The 16,175-nt window shown below is 43.1% G+C and overlaps 1 protein-coding gene across 2 annotated transcripts in view; it reads right to left on the minus strand.

The window, feature by feature from the left end:
- Nucleotides 1-16,175, minus strand: part of SGCD (sarcoglycan delta) — a 366,508-nt gene that overhangs the window by 155,444 nt on the left and 194,889 nt on the right. For both annotated transcript variants that reach the window (XM_060240255.1, XM_060240254.1), the window contains one exon: nt 5,652-5,739. In XM_060240255.1, the coding sequence (XP_060096238.1) occupies nt 5,652-5,739 (88 nt within the window). The remainder of the gene's footprint in view (nt 1-5,651; nt 5,740-16,175) is intronic.

Raw genomic sequence — 16,175 nt, forward strand, 5'->3', positions numbered from 1 at the left:
GCCCTTCAGGCCTGCGCAGAGGAATTTTTTAGGTGAAGCGCAGTGTGCGCGGTACTGGCTCCACCCTTTCACCTGGGGGTCATCTGCCATGGCCCAGTAAGCCGGGACGCCGGCAGTGAGTCCTCCAGGTGGTAGGTGTTACATTAACGAGCTCTATCTGCCCGGGTTTGATGTTAGAGTTTTCCTTCTCTTAGGCTGACGGGGTTGGTGGGCCCAGCCTGCCCATCCGGTTATACCGCCGGACAATTCGGTCGCACCATGACGTAGCAAACTCTGTGAAAACGGGGGGGGGACCAGCGAGAAGGTGTTGCTACGGATGCAGTAATGCAGGAGAGGCCATTGCAGTGATCATCTGCCAGGCATAGCCAGACAGTGACCACGCGGCGTTCACTACACCGGGAGAGGAGAGGCTATGTATTGCGCATGCACTTTCCCTGGGGGGGTAGGATTCCCAGAGGGAGCCCACACCCCACCCACCCCCTACAACTCTCATTAGCTTGATATATAAGATCAAAAGTCTGTACTTGTACTGGTTTTACCTCAGTAATTTCAATCCCTGATTTCACCTGCCCTTTGCCCTCAATGCTAAATAAACCCTTTTGTTATTTTTGAATTTTAAAACATCTCAAGTGCCATTTTCAAGGGTTTAAGTTCAAAGGCAATCCTATTCCTTCCCTCAGGATCCTGAGAGGAGCAAATAGCCAAAATACACCTTACTGACAAAGTTTCTTCAGGGGAGAAAAAAAAAATGTTACCATGAAGGGACAAAGAAATTGGAGGTGGGGGGGAGGAATCTTGCCTTTGAGGAAGGGAAATAGATAGGATGTGTTATAACTCCATTTCTGACCCTACCATTTTTCAAAGGCAACAAAAATTATAACTAACAAATCATTTTAGTTTGCATACACAGATAGCTTTCCCATTGCGTGCTGTTTGTACAGATGATTGCTTGAGTATCCTCAGGGTCAGGAATAGGGATGGGCATGATTTGTGCTAAAAATGGCTGATTTGTGATTCATTCTGAACTGGTTTGTCTGCTCCTGCTGCACCCAAATGCAAAATGAACTAGTCTTTATTCTTGGCATGTCATTTAGTTTGTATTTTGTTCATTTTTCCGAACAGCCTGGCATGATTCCCTAAGCCCCCTGTGCTTCTGGTCAGGGGACTGAGGAAAGTGGAGCTGCAGCTTCTAGTCAGTTTCACTGGAAACTGACCGGAAGGCAGTGGGCTGGGGAGTGCAGAGCTGCTGCTTCTAGCCCCCTCCAAGCTTCCTTGGGGGTGAAAGAGACAAGAAGCTTCTAGGAGAGCAGTTTACTGGGGGAAACTGCTTTGGGGGACTGTAGTGCGGCCCTCCAAAATCCAATTTTAACCAAACTTGGAGAGGAGGTAGAGGAGAGTCTGCTGAAATGTTTGCCAACTTGGGGGCCATTCTGTGCCTTCCTGAACCAAATGAACCAACAAACTATTAATCATTTGTTAAATTAAAAAAACACACAAAATGAACCAAACCACCAAATCAGGCAACCCAACGAACCACAAAATGAAACAAACCACAATTTTCATTTTCTGTGCCCATCAGGACCCAGAAAACACTCTGAGAATCTCTGTGACACTGCAACTCTGGCCTCTAGATATCAATAAGGTGGCTATATGCAAGTCAATGACAGAGAATTCTACACTGAAGTATATGAGTGTCTGAGTGAGCTTTTTTGAGTGCTTCTAACAAAATGCGAACACAATGCATGCATACTTGTATGTTTGTTGACAACTTGAATACAACTACCTATGAGACCTGTCCTATCAGTTAGACATTTGTGTGAACTGAATCTGCCTGTCACCTGACTGCTTTTTGTGACTCAGTTTTCTGAATGAGCTCTCTGAGTACAATGATGGTGGATTATAGGACTTGAGTGGTGTTGAAAATCTCATCTTTAGTGTTTTTCTCTGTGCCGTGTAAACTGTGGATGATACTGGAAGTTTTGAGATATTAATACCTCAAAGGCTATGAAGGGCCCTCTTCATATAGTGATTTAAGGGTACTGATACACAAAACAATAAAATGTGCAGCAGTTTCCATTGATCTGGATCAGGCTGGGTCAATATATGCATCTCTGGGAGACCTACTGCTGCAGAATGACATTTAAGATAAATGCTATGATCTCTTCTGACTTGTCTGAGCATGTGTTAGCTAATATAAACACTGTTGAGCTTGCTGTAAACTACAGAAGATGTTACAGTGGTTTGCATGGACATGTAATACGAACATTCCATTCTCTCCACAGTGCTTTCTCTATTGGTCGTTAAACTGGGTTAGCTTTACTTAAGCTATCATTGATTTGTGCAGGCATGCATTAAAGGATCCAAAGGTGATCTATTTCCATTTAAAACACACACACACACACATAGTTTGCTTTAGCCTACATTTAAAAAACGTGCCATCTATAAAGCTAAAATTGTTGATCATAGTATTTTGCTTTCTAACGTAACATAAACAATAGGAGCTTTTTTGGTTTTAAAAAAGTTTATTGATTTGGCTTCTCACCAATCAATATTTGTTTCTTCTTCTCTCAACATATTACATCTCTTTCCTCTCAGATTAAATTAGATGCCAAAAATGGAAATTCCATGTCTAAATTTCCTTCTCTTTCCCAAACATGCAGTTATGGTGTTGGATTCCATGAAACATTTCTGCTGGCTAGGGGTCTGCCAGTAAAGCATGACTTCCTCTCCTTCCCTCTCCTACTGCAGACCAAAATGCTCTCACTCATGCTGTTTATGGAGGCCCACTACTCCCCAAGAACAATTTTTTCAGGACACATTTGGGGCAGCAGCAGGAAAGGGAAAGCAAGGAAGATGCCCTACACTACCGGAAATTCTTCCACCAGTGAAAATGGTTTGTGGGATCCAAGCCATGGAAACTGATGACATGGCATTGCATGGTTTTAATTGTTTTGCTGTTATTTTATTGATTTTAATTGTTTGTTCTTGTTGTACTCTGCCCTGAGCGCATTCGTGGGGTAGGGTGGAATAAAAATCAACTAAATAATACATAAATAAAAATGATGTGTCCTCTTCTTTCCATAGCAATGGTGATGTCATGACTTCATATTTACATGACAACACACAGTAGTGGGATAGTTAGATTAAATTCATCTCTTCTTTTGCATGAAACCCCATTTGTTACTATGCCCCATCCTTCCAAGAAAGCCCTGTTAAACTCATTAATACAACTTGCATCATATATGGTGATATCAACAATGAAAATTAAAAATATAGCTTATGCAACTGTCAAGATGGAACACATATCTAATAACTACACCAATATTCATTATGCTTTTGTAATGTCGCCCTGAGCCTGCTTCGGCGGGGAGGGCGGGATACAAATAACAAAATATTATTATTATATTATTATTAATGCATATTTTGGTTCTGATGTAGGATGTTTATTGTGTTTTTATAAAATTGGTTGTAAGATGGCTTGAGTATGGAGCACCACTAATACAGTCAGTTAGTTGAAATTATTTTACAAGTTTTATGGCATGTAGTTTGAGAAATACTGTTTCCATGATTCTACATAATTAAAGAGAATTAGTTTGAGCTTTTCATGCACCCAGAGGAGTATGCATAATCTGCTAAATCTACACACACACCCCTGTATCCCACTATTGCTATTGCAGGAAAAGGAGACTGACTTGAGACATATATTTACAATTCAATATGAACAGCTAATACTTCTCACATGAGAAGTGCATCTATGTGGCAGCTTGCACAGAATGGTTATTGTAGATGGTTCTGCAATCATGTGACTGTGGCAGGTGTCAAAGGAAAGCAAATTCAGCAACTAAATAGCCCATCATTTAATAACTTATCACCAAGGTCAGGGCTGTGGCTGTATCTGCTTAGCAGGCAGAAGGTCCCAAGTTCAATCTCCAGGATTTCCAGTTAAAGGATCTGGGAGTATTTGATGTGAAAGACCTCTGCGTGAGACACTGGGGAGCAGCTGCCAGTCTGAGCAAACAATGCTGACCTTGATGGACCAATGTTCTGATTCAGTATAAGGCAGCTTTATGTGATCATGCTCTGCCTTAAGGCTAATTTTTGCTGGTGGCTCAGTGGAAGAGCCTCTGTGCGGCATACAGAAGGTCCCAGGTTGGCAGAAGATCCCAGATCCTCTGCTTGGCATGCAGAAGGTCCCTGCATCTCCAGCTGAAAGGATCAGGTAGTAGTTGATGTGAAAGACCTGTGCCTGAGATCCTGGACAGCCTCTACCAGTCTGAGTAAATATTGACTTTGATGGACCAGTGGTCTGATTCAGTATAAGGCAGCTTCGTGTTGTTATAACAGCTGCTCTTTCTGCAGACAGCTTCATCTGTTCTGCGTCTTCCTTATAAATCAAGGAAAACTTACAGTTCTGGCATCACAATGTTAGTGCTCTATAATTATAAAAGGCAAGAGCTGTATCTCTTCAGAGCATCATGCAGAGCATCATTTCAAGTTTGGCAAGTGCACAGCTTCTCACATACATACTCTCACTGTCTTTGTGACTGTTCTACTGTAGCTTCTAAATTTTATTGTGTAAGGGATACCTTTGACTAATTGAGTTCTTTGCTAATAAATGGCAAATGATCCACCACATCATAAAGCTCCCCCTGACCCCTGTATCCCACTATTGCTATTGCAGGAAAAGGAGAGTGACTTGAGACATATATTTACAATTCAATATGAACAGCTAATACTTCTGACATGAGAACTGCATCTATGTGGCAGCTTGCACAGAATGGTTATTGTAGATGGTTCTGCAATCATGTGACTGTGGCAGGTGTCAAAGGAGAGCAAAGCTCCCCCTGACCCCGAGACTCAGTTCTGGGTTGAATTTATTTTCTTCCTTATGGTGATTTTTACTCATGCAACTAAAAATAATTGGTTACCAAATAAGTTTATTTAATTATTTAGCTCAGACTGGAAGCCAGGTGTTATATAAGAAAGCCAGGCAATCCAGTTTCACACAAAACATGTTTATGGATTGCCAGTGCTGTCACCTGGCACTGCTTCTCTGCTTTGTCAGAATGCTTTCTTTTGTGCAGCTCCTTCTGTTGCAAAATAAGGCTTGTGCTCAAAGGCAACATGTCTGCTGGGATTTTCAGAAGCATCCATTTCCCTGTCAAACATGAAGCATAGCGTTTTGTGAACATAAACGGTATGCATCAGCACAACGGATTTTCTTTTTTAGGATTTTTTTTTAGAAATCTTTAAAAGGCAAAGAATTTCTTTGTTGTAAATATTAATCAGTAGAATATCACTTGTCATAGACAAGTTTAAAGTGTCCAGAGACAGGCTTGCATTGTTACAAATGAAACATCAGAGTGACTGTTCTCTTTCTGACCTTATACTTGTAGCAGTGACCTTTTGTCCCAGGCTCTTCTTTCAAAGGAAAATAATTTTCTGCTTCCTTATTAGAAATACACAGCCACCCACTTCTTCAGCTCTAATGTTCTTATCTTTTTACTTCTACAGGGCCAAGCTGGGTCACGACTTATATTGTGCTAGGTAAGTAGTGATTGTTATCCCATGGGCTAATGACTGCTGAATACCCCACCACAGTGCCATTTTTGTCTTCTTTATCCCTTCCTTGAACACTTCCTTTACCTTACCTGTTACAAGACGTGTAAGAACTTTACTCTTCTCATTGAGAATGTTCACTGTAACATTCCGTGCAGATTGGAAGTACAGAGGGTTGCCCTACAATAAGAGCACAAGAGAAAATGAATGAGATGGGCATATTGCTTCCCACTAGGAAATGTGCTGTGCTCTCACACAACCTTGTAGGACAATTGTGTGTGAACTTCCATGTATCTCTTTGGGCAACTGTGTCTCTGTCTGCAACATCAGCAATCTGCCTGAGTTTGTGTGAGCCTTGTATTTTGATATTGCCAAGGCCATATGAATTTTTATATGATGAAATGGATTTGTAAATATGTGATTAAAAATTGTGAAGTCTGATCTGATCCAGTGAATACTAAATTGCAATCTGAGGGATATTGATGACACAGAATGTATTAAATATTTACCTGACCACAAGGAGGGGGGAACTGGTCAAAAACTTTTGCATGCAAATCATTTATGGGAAAGTATAAATTGCCTGTGAGTATCCCACCTTAGACAATGTATGCTGCTACAAACAGATTCTCCTGTTGTTAAACTGTAGGTTGTACTAAAGAATGCTTAAATGTTACCATCAGTATTGGTGAATACTCTACTTTTGTTTGATACTGTCAGTTGCTGACTTGCACTTTTTTTTTTGCACAGATGACTTGGCTGATCACCCTGTACATTGCTAAGCCAGAATGGACAACTGTCAGGATAACATAAAAGACATTGTAATTTTGTTGCATTTTTAAAGGACCAAACCAAACATACAATGTCTAACATGAGTAGTTTTAAAGAAAGAGAATCTATATATAAAGCTTTGTGGAGCTTCCCTAAAGAAAACAAACTTAGTAAAAAGGTATATACAGTCTGTCTCACATCTGGTTTTCTTGAATACATATGCAGAACTAGCGCTTGAAACATGACATTATAATTTCATCCAGAATATGCACACCAATTTGCATTCTGATGCCCCTATCTCCAAGGCATATATTATACATTGTTTTGTTCTTTGGGCATATATTACAGTGTTGTGCTTTACATCTATATTCCTTCCCATTCAGGAAATAGAACTGGGGCGAGAGTGGTATTCAGACTTGAAACATAGGACTTGGACCTGAGCATGTGTACTGACTTTCATTCTGGTAACATACTGTACACAAGACTTACTGTGTCATAAACCGACAAACTAACAAAAACAAGTTAAACCAATATTATTCATCGTATTTTGATTTTTCAATGCTTAGGCAGAGTTTACCCTTCAAGAGATACTATATATGCTGCACTGCAATCTGTTCTAAATTGTAGATTTATGGCATAGCACAGGGACAAAAAGACAAGTGGCCTGATCCAACATATAGATCACTTTTCTTGGTTAGACCTATAGATGCAAAGAATATCCTGTGCTTCTATACCATTAATGAACCAAACAGGTAACCACTTCTCTCATATAAGTTCAAGTGAACACATGATTTGCCTTATTTTGAGCCATACCATTGGCCTATCCAGCTTGATGCTATCATCCTGCTTTCATTGACTCACAAAGACCTTAGGAACAGGCCTGGTGCTAGGGCTTTGGGTGTCCCAGGCTGGCATCTGCCCCGCACCCCTTACCAGACTTGCTTCACTGCCATACCCCCACATGTAGGGAGGGCAGGCACAGCAGGGGAGGACTGGGCAGGCTCCAGGTGAGCTGCACCTGTGCTGTGCACTCTCAGAGGTGCCCCAAGACTCCAAGAAGGGCACACCCAAGAAGACTGAGCAGGGGCTGCGGGCAAGCCACACCTGTGCCCTCAGAGGCACAATAAAAACCCTTCTTAGAGCAGTCTTGGAGCACCTCCAAGAGCACACTGTGCAGGCATTCTTCTCTGAACCCGGCTTCCCTTGCTGGGAGGAGAATGTGCTGATGCCCTGCCCAGTTGCTTTTGCCTTTTCATCTTCAGGTGATGATGAGAGCAGCTGGGCAAGGTGAGAGCAGCTGGGCAGGGTGCATTCTCCTCAGAGCTTGGCTTCCCTTGGAGAAGCCGTGCCAATGCCCTGCTCAGCTGCTTTCACTTTCACCAGGCAGGGTACATTCTCCTCTGAGCCCGGCTTCCCCTGCAAAGCAGTGAGGTGGGGGGAGGGCGGCACCCAGTGGCACCTCGTAGGCAAGGTGGTGCCCCAGGCAGCTGCCTACCTCACCTACTCCGACGCACCTGCTATGCTTGGGAAGAGATATTTCTTGGGGCATCTGCCTGAGATCTTTTTAACTGAAGATACCAGTGATGTCCACAAGACCCTCAGCCAAAGGGACCCACTTTTTGTGTGATTTGATCTCCTTCTATACGTGTGTACACCTGAGTGTGATTCAGGAAAGATACAAGGAATCTGAATTTAAATTGATATTGAAAAGTAGTGAGTCATATCAAGGAGGAAAGGAATGCACACCCAATCCTCTATTATCATATGTGTATGACCACCCTAACAGGGATTCAACCATTTCTCCATGGACCATTTCCCCATGGACCCCAATCCCCAGAGCTTCCTCCCAGCCAATTTGATCATAAGCATTTACTCAGATTTCCAAAACAATGAACAATGGACAAGCCAGAAATATCTTTTCTATCTAAACAACTGGGCAGGAAGATTCCAGCTCTACCCAAATCATAGGAAATGATACAAATGTATCTGACTTCCAATCTCCCTGTGGGAGCCTTTTTGACACCGTAAATGCAAAAGGAAGACTCCTCTCCACAAAAGAGACAAAGGTTTCAAATATCTGCATACCCTCAAAAGATTATATTTTTATTATTCTTACAGTCCAATGCTAAGACACCTCTTCTCTTTTGCATCCCAGGCAAAAGGATATAAAAAGTTGCCTCTTAGACCCAATATTTGTAACTGGTTTGGAAACACCCTGTTACCCCATCCTCATGGTTAGTCACTCTTATGGATTCTGAATCTCTTGTTCACTTGCCTGGCACCAAACCTTCTGCCTTCTCCTGGTCAGTTTCAGTTCTAAACGTTACTTCTTTGTCCCCATGGATACCAAACCCCCTTTATCTTTTCTCATTGGACAGGCTTGTATGTTTCACTTTCTCTTACAGTATTTTCTCTTACAGTATTTGTTGTGCAATGCAATATTATAGTACTTTCTGTTAGATAGGCAGCCACTTTAAGGAAAAATTTTTATTGTTGTTTTACAATATTGCAATATTTTTCTTTCATCACTACTTTACCATATTGCTTTTATTTTTCCGCATTTTTCTGTTAGTAAATCAAACCTTTTTTTGTTAAAGGTTAAAATGCTTGGGGCTCTTTAGCATGGAGAAATGTCGACTGAGGGTGACATGATAGAGGTTTACAAGATTATGCATGGGATAGAGAAGGTAGAGAAAGAAGTACTTTTCTCCCTTTCTCTCAATACAAGAACTTGTGGATGCTCAATGAAATTGCTGAGTAGCTGGATTAGAATGGATAAAAGGAAGCACTTCTTCACCCAAAAGGTGATTAACACATGGAATTCACTGCCACAGGAGGGGGTGGCAGCTACAAGCATAGCCAGCTTCAAGAGGGGATTGGATAAACATATGGAGCAGAGGTCCATCAGTGGCTATTAGCCACAGGGTATTGATGGAATTCTCTGTCTGGGGTAGTGATGCTCTATATTCTTGGTGCTTGAGGGGGCAATAGTGGGAGGGCTTCTAGTGTCCTGGCCCCACTGATGGACCTCCTGATGGCACCTGGTTTAATTTTATTTTATTTTTTGCCACTGTGTAACACAGAGTGTTGGATTGGATGAGCCATTGGCCTGATCCAACATGGCTTCTCTTGTGTTCTCTTAAGATTCTTCCCATCTCCCCATATTTCTCTGAATGTTGATTTGACTCTGCACCTCTTTATATACAGGCAATGTGGTCCCATTTATGGGCCCCAGAGTAAATGGGTTCAGTCCACACAGGATGGAGGGTGCCTCTGCATGTTACTGCCTGACACGCATACACCAATTTGCATAACACTAGGGACAGAACATCATTTCTACACCTTGTTTGCAAAATGAGGATGTGAAACTGAACCCAGGACCCCTTCAGTGGGTGATCAACAATAGCAAAGGTAACTGATTTGTAGGGATATTGTCACATAATGAAGAAAATGTGCAATGTAGCATGTGACTGTCACTTGACTGAAATATTTGAATAGCGTTTTTATTCAACCAATGCTTTTAAACATCTTTTAATGAAAACACGTTAATGCATGAGCATATACTTTGGCATACTTCTTGTGGTTTTGTATTTGAAAAAAATATGGACTAAAAATATTTATTCTGAGCTACAAATTGAGAAGAAAATAATAGTGTTTAGTATTTGAGACTGAAGTTCATTTCTAGTTTCCTATTTGTAGTTTAGTTCTTTACTGGATTCAAAGTTACAGATGAAGACTGAGCAAGTAATTGGAGTGTGAACACCACCAGTTCAAAAAACGTGCTGGGTATCTCAAATCATTCATGAGCAGATTCTGACATAGTGTGCCAAGGCAGAATATTTGATCCAAAGTTCTGTTTCTACATTCCTTAGGTCATGTTAAGCCTGCCATTTACCTATCAAGAACTGAATATGGCTAATAATGATACCTAAAAATAAATCAAAGAATCAGTAATCAATACCAGAACTATATATAAGTACCAGTTGAAAGACCTTGCATTTTATTTATTTATTTATTTATTTATTTTATATTTATTTATTTAATTTATATTTATTTATTTATTTTACTTATATCCCACCCTCCCCACAATAATTCATGATGTAGTTAAATTTTAATGGTAGTAGTATAACTGGATAGTCAATCTTAGATGTTCCAAGGGACCCCAAATCGCCATAGCATGGTAGGAAGTCCAGAATGATGTTAAATTCCAGTTTATGGGCCTAATCGTTGCTGTAAGTTGCCCTTATGGGAAAGCAAGGTGGAAGAGTGCCGTTTTACATGCCCTGCGGAACTGTGGAAGCTCTCGCAGGGCCCTAACGTTCTCCAGCAACTCATTCCACCAGCTAGGTGCAGCCGCGGAAAAGGCCTTGGCTCTAGTTGACTGAAGCCTAACTTCCCTGACGCTGGGGACTGTCAACAGGTTTTGAGACCTGGACTGAAGTGCTCACTGGAGCATATGCAGGGAAAGGCGGTCCCTATAGTATGCAGGACCTTGGCCATATAGGGCTTTAAATGTTAAAACCAGAACCTTGAAGCGAATTCAGTACATTATTGATAGCCAATGCAGCGCTTTCAGCACAGGCTGAATATGTTCCCATAAAGGAACTCCACTAACATCCTGGTGGTGGTGTTCTGCACTAGCTGAAGATGCTGGATTTGGGACAAGGGCAGCCCCATGTAGAGGGCATTATAGTAATCCAGTCTCAAGGTGACCATAGCATGGATCACAGTTGCCAAGTTGTCGCGTTTGAGAAAGGGGACCAACTGCCTCACCATCCGTAGATGGTAGAAAGCTGACCTGGCAGTGGCAGCTACTTGGGCTTCCATTGTTAGGGAGGGATCCAAGAGCACCTCTAGGCTTTTAACTTTGGGCACCGGCATAAGCTGCGCTCTGTCAAGGGTCGGTAAATAGACCTCTGGTCCCGGACTGTGACGGCTTAGATACAGGACCTCCGTCTTCGTCAGATTTAATTTCAGCCTACTCAGCTTGAGCCACCTCGCCACAGCTTGTAACACCATGGACAGATCATCTGGGGTGGAGTTGGACTTGCCACCCATCAATAGATAGAGCTGGGTGTCATCCGCATACTGGTGACATCCCAGCCCATGCCTCTGAGCAACCCGGGTGAGGGGGCGCATGAAGATGTTGAACAACATCGGGGAAAGAATCGCTCCCTGGGGCACTCCACATGTGAGTGGGTGTCATTGCGATAGTTTGTCCCCAACCGCCACTCTCTGTCCCCGACCCTGGAGGAAGGAGGAGAACCACTGCAAGGCCAACCCCTGAATCCCAGCGTCGGCAAGGCAGCGGGTCAGCAGCTGATGATCAATCATGTTGAATGCCACCGACAGGTCCAATAACATCTGCACTGCCGAGCCGCCTCTATCCAGGTGCCTCTGGAGGTCATCTGTGAGGGCAACCAGAACTGTCTCCATCCCATGACCTGGACAAAAGCCAGATTGATGTGGGTTAAGCACGGAAGCGTCATCCAGAAAACTCTGAAGCTGCACAGCCACTGCCCTTTCAATAATCTTGCCTAAAAATGAAGTTAGACACCGGCTGGTAATTTGCCAATTCAGCCGGGTCCAAAGATAGCTTTTTTAGAAGGGGGCATACCACAGCCTCCTTAAGAGGCTGAGGGAAGGTTCCTTGAAGAAGGGACCTATTGACAATTTCCTGCAGGGGAACCAGTAGCTCCTCCCGGCTAGCTTTTATTAGCCAAGAGGGGCATGAGTCCAACCTACAGGTAGTTGGGCGTGCAGTGGAGAGTTCCCTGTCAACTTCCTCCAAGCTGAGTGGAGTGAAATAATCCAAAACCTGACTAGGAGACATGCTTGGAGCCTCAAGGTCATTTACTGTTTCTATAGTGGCCAGGAGGTCACGGTGGAGTGACAAGACTTTATCTACAAAGAAGTTCACAAATGCCTCATAGCCAATATCCAATTCTCTCACATTTTGGTATACCCAACGGAAGGGTAGTTAAAGATCGAATTCTCCTAAACAATTGTGCTGGATGCGAATTTGCAGATACAATCATGGCTGTAAGATATATTTTCTTAGTGGCCTTGACAGCCACCTCATAGGTTCTCATATACAACCTATAAGCTGTTCTTGTTGCTTCGTTGCGAGCTTGCTGCCACTGCCTCTCTAGCCGTCTGAGCCTCTGTTTCATCTTTCATAGCCCTGGCATATACCAGGGTGTCAGCTTTGAATGGGGGCACAGAGGATGCCTGGGAGCGATCTAATCAATGGCTGTGGTGAGCCTGTTATGCCAGGTCTCCACTAGTTCATCTAGAGAATCACCAGGGGGCCAAGGGTCCCGGAGAGCCACCTGGAACCGCATGGGGTCCATTTGGCTCCACGGGTGAGCTATAATACACTTGCCACCCACACAGGGTTGGAGTGGGATATTCAAACAGGCCTTCAGGACATAGTGGTCCAACTGTGGCACTGCATCAGCAATAATACGGTCTACTGTCATTCCCGCCACAAAGATCAAATCCAGAGTGTGCCCAGCCTGATGGGTGGGAGTTGTTACATATTGAGAGAGTCCCCGCGTTGCCATGGATGACACCAGGTCCGATGCCAATGTGGAGCCCATGTAATTGGCATGGACGTTGAAGTCACCCAGGACCAAAAGTCTAGGGTGCTCCAATGCCCAGCCTGCTATGGCTTCCATAAGGGCCAGCAGGGCACTGGCTGGTGCAGAGGGCGGTCGGTACACCAGCCAATTCGCCAAACTCTCTCGCGCCTCAACCACCATGCGGGCACACTCAACACCGGTGATCTTTGGGGCCAGGAGTGTCCAGAAGGAGTAAGCCTCCCAGATGAACATCGCTACTCTTCCCCCGTGTCCATTAGTCCATGATTGGTGAAGGACCGAGAACCCAGGGGGAGCTACTTGGGAGAGAGTGACTGTCTCCCGTCTTGCACCCAGGTCTCAGTCATGCAAGCCAGGTCCATATTCTGCTCTAGCAGGAAATCCTGCAGAACAGAGGTCTTATTATTAATTGACCTGGCATTGCACAACACAAATATTGGAGACGGATGTTCCAACGACCCCACTGCTTGCAATCATTGGGATGGGACACAGGCTGGAAGGGGGTCGAACATTCTGGCAAAGAACTCTCAAATCATTCATGAAAAGGGAACAGAACCTATTCCAGTAGAAACCAAAGATATTCCTGGGGATAACCTACTTAGTATCTTTGCCCCAAAATTATGTTTTGGAAAGGTGTGATGCTCAGAAACCTGGATGTATGATCTGGAGTGTATAATTTTAGGTAATGAGGGGAAGTGTGAGAAGGCAGAGCCATTTCCTTATTTGCAGGTGCATGTTCAGTGTAAACTACTGCTATTTCTAAGGGAGCCCTGTTTGTGTCAGAACAAAGCCTTGAATCAGAGCAAGGGGTGAGCAAGGTTCATTTTCATGTCTGGTGCCAGTCACTTATTCAAACTGCAACTGTACCTTGAATAAAATACAGACCTATACACTAACTTTAGCCCCAGGTTTAGTTCTAACTTATTTTATTTTAAATGGCCTCAAGGCATAGAGTGTCCACAAATGTCAACATTCCAGTGACAGATCTTTTATAAATTTGCCTTCACTAATGGACTATGATGTTCTTTATTTCACTTTTTCTACAATAACAGAGTTCTTTTAAAGGCAGATTTCTATTTAAAAATTACAAGCTTTATAACTACTTTAGCTGTTTAAACTTCTTGACCTGTGCCACTGTCGATGCGCTTAGAGCCCAAGAGGGTGTTCCTTAGTGACGCAAGAATGAAGGTTGCACACAGTCGTTGTAAAACCACTATATACATTTATTTACACACCAATCACTCTCCACTCCGACAATATGCTCTGCTGCTCTCCAACTTCATTAACCCACATACACCAAAGTGTCTCTGTACATTTATACATTGAGCAGCCAATCAGCAACTTGCTGTGTCATGCTGACTGTGCTGGCTGATGCAATATCCCTGGCACCCAGCCACCTACTGTCATCTAGATGATCTAGCCTCCAGCATTAGTTTCACTTTCCCAGCATGTGCTATAAGCTGTCACTTCTCTCATATATATGTGACACCCCTCCTCAGATTATAGGCCCATGCTGCAATACATCACAATATTCCATAGTCATATTGTTCATATTAACATTAATACATCCAGTTACATTTCTTTCCTTATTTACAATTGTCACAGTTCAGCATTTCATTCTTTGATTCTCTGTGCTAACACACACGCATTTCGCTCTGCTTGCTAATTACCCTGCAAGCACATTCTTATCAGTTGGCTCACTTCCCAGACCGAGCTCTCCCCTTATCTCTGCTGGCTTGGTCTGCTAGAACGGTTACCGTACCTCGTTTAGTATAAAGGCACATTCTTTTTCCAGTACACACATTTTACAGCTTTCAGTTTTTTACATTTTGGTTTAACAGTTACAGTTTGGAATTTCATTACATTTCAGCTTAACAGTTACATTTTACAGTTACAGCTTAATACACATTTTGGAGCAGCCACTTCTGTTTTGATGTTACATCATTCCTTTCTGCATTCTAGCATCTGTTCATTTACACATTGAACCCTTTTTATTTAGTTACTGTTTAAAGCCTCTCTTTCCAGGCTGTTGCCTATGTTTCTCCCTCTTCTTTAGGAGACTTGCCATATAGTAATTTTAGTACACTGGGATAATTCTTAGGTTCATCCTCATATATGTAACCTCCTTCCCCCACATTGGGAGAGGTACCAAAGTTTAAATCCAGTGCACTCTGATAACACCTGGGCTCTCCATTAGGCAGATAACCCCCATTGCCCAGATAATGGATTTCATTATCATATCCGTACCTCTTCGGCAGTATTCCTTTATTTGTTCTTGCCGAGACCCTGATTTCAGCTGGGTCACCCTTTACAGCCTCAGAGCTCTGCACTTTTACACTGTCTGAACTGTCTGAACTGCTAGCAGCTTCTTCCTTCTGTTTCAGTGAGGGAACCTGCTTACTTTCTGGCTTTTGCCCCTCCTCACTTTTCAGAGACAGCTGCAGTTCAGCTCCTTTGGGCATTTCATTGGCATGTATCTCAGACCAATTATCATCTTCGCAAAACGAGGCAGATCTGCTCAGTTTTATTACATCCTGCCCGTCCACAAATCTGTAGGACTTCATGCCGTTCTGATAGCCCACAAAGACTAGTTTCCTGGCTTTAGCACCACCTTTCCTCCTTTTGTCTAGAGGAATGTTTACCCATGCCTTAGACCCAAAGATTCTAAGGTAGTCCAGGGTTGGCTTTCTCCCATATAGGACCCTGTAGGGTATATCATTTAGAGCCTCAGTCCACAACCGATTAGAAATATAACAGGACGTTTTCAAGGCTTCTCCCCAATATGCCAGCTTCAAACCACTGTCTTCTAGTAAAGTGTGGCACATATTCTGGAGAACAGCAGCTCTGCGTTCAACCACCCCATTTTCCCACAGAGAGGAGACGTTGGCAACCCTGTGGGTTATGCCCTCTTGCCTCAGATAGCTGGCAAAGTCTTTACTTAAAAATTCACCTCCCTGATCTGTCTGGAGCGTGGCTATCTTAGCATTTAATTGCTTCTGTACTCTTTTAGCCCAGTACTTGAATGTAGCAAACACATCGCTTTTATGTTTTATAGCATACACCCACGCAAACCTGCTGTGGTCATCGACCAAAACCAAACCAAATCTATTTTTAGAAACACTGGGTGCGTACGGCCCCACCAGGTCTGCATGTATTAATTGGAGCGGTCTCTCTGACACACGCTCACTCCTTTTAGATGCTGGAAATGTCTTTGACTTGGCTTCCTTACAGACATTACAGTCTAGA

The sequence above is a fragment of the Heteronotia binoei genome, chromosome 5 (assembly GCF_032191835.1).
Source record: "Heteronotia binoei isolate CCM8104 ecotype False Entrance Well chromosome 5, APGP_CSIRO_Hbin_v1, whole genome shotgun sequence".
Lineage (NCBI taxonomy): Eukaryota > Metazoa > Chordata > Lepidosauria > Squamata > Gekkonidae > Heteronotia > Heteronotia binoei.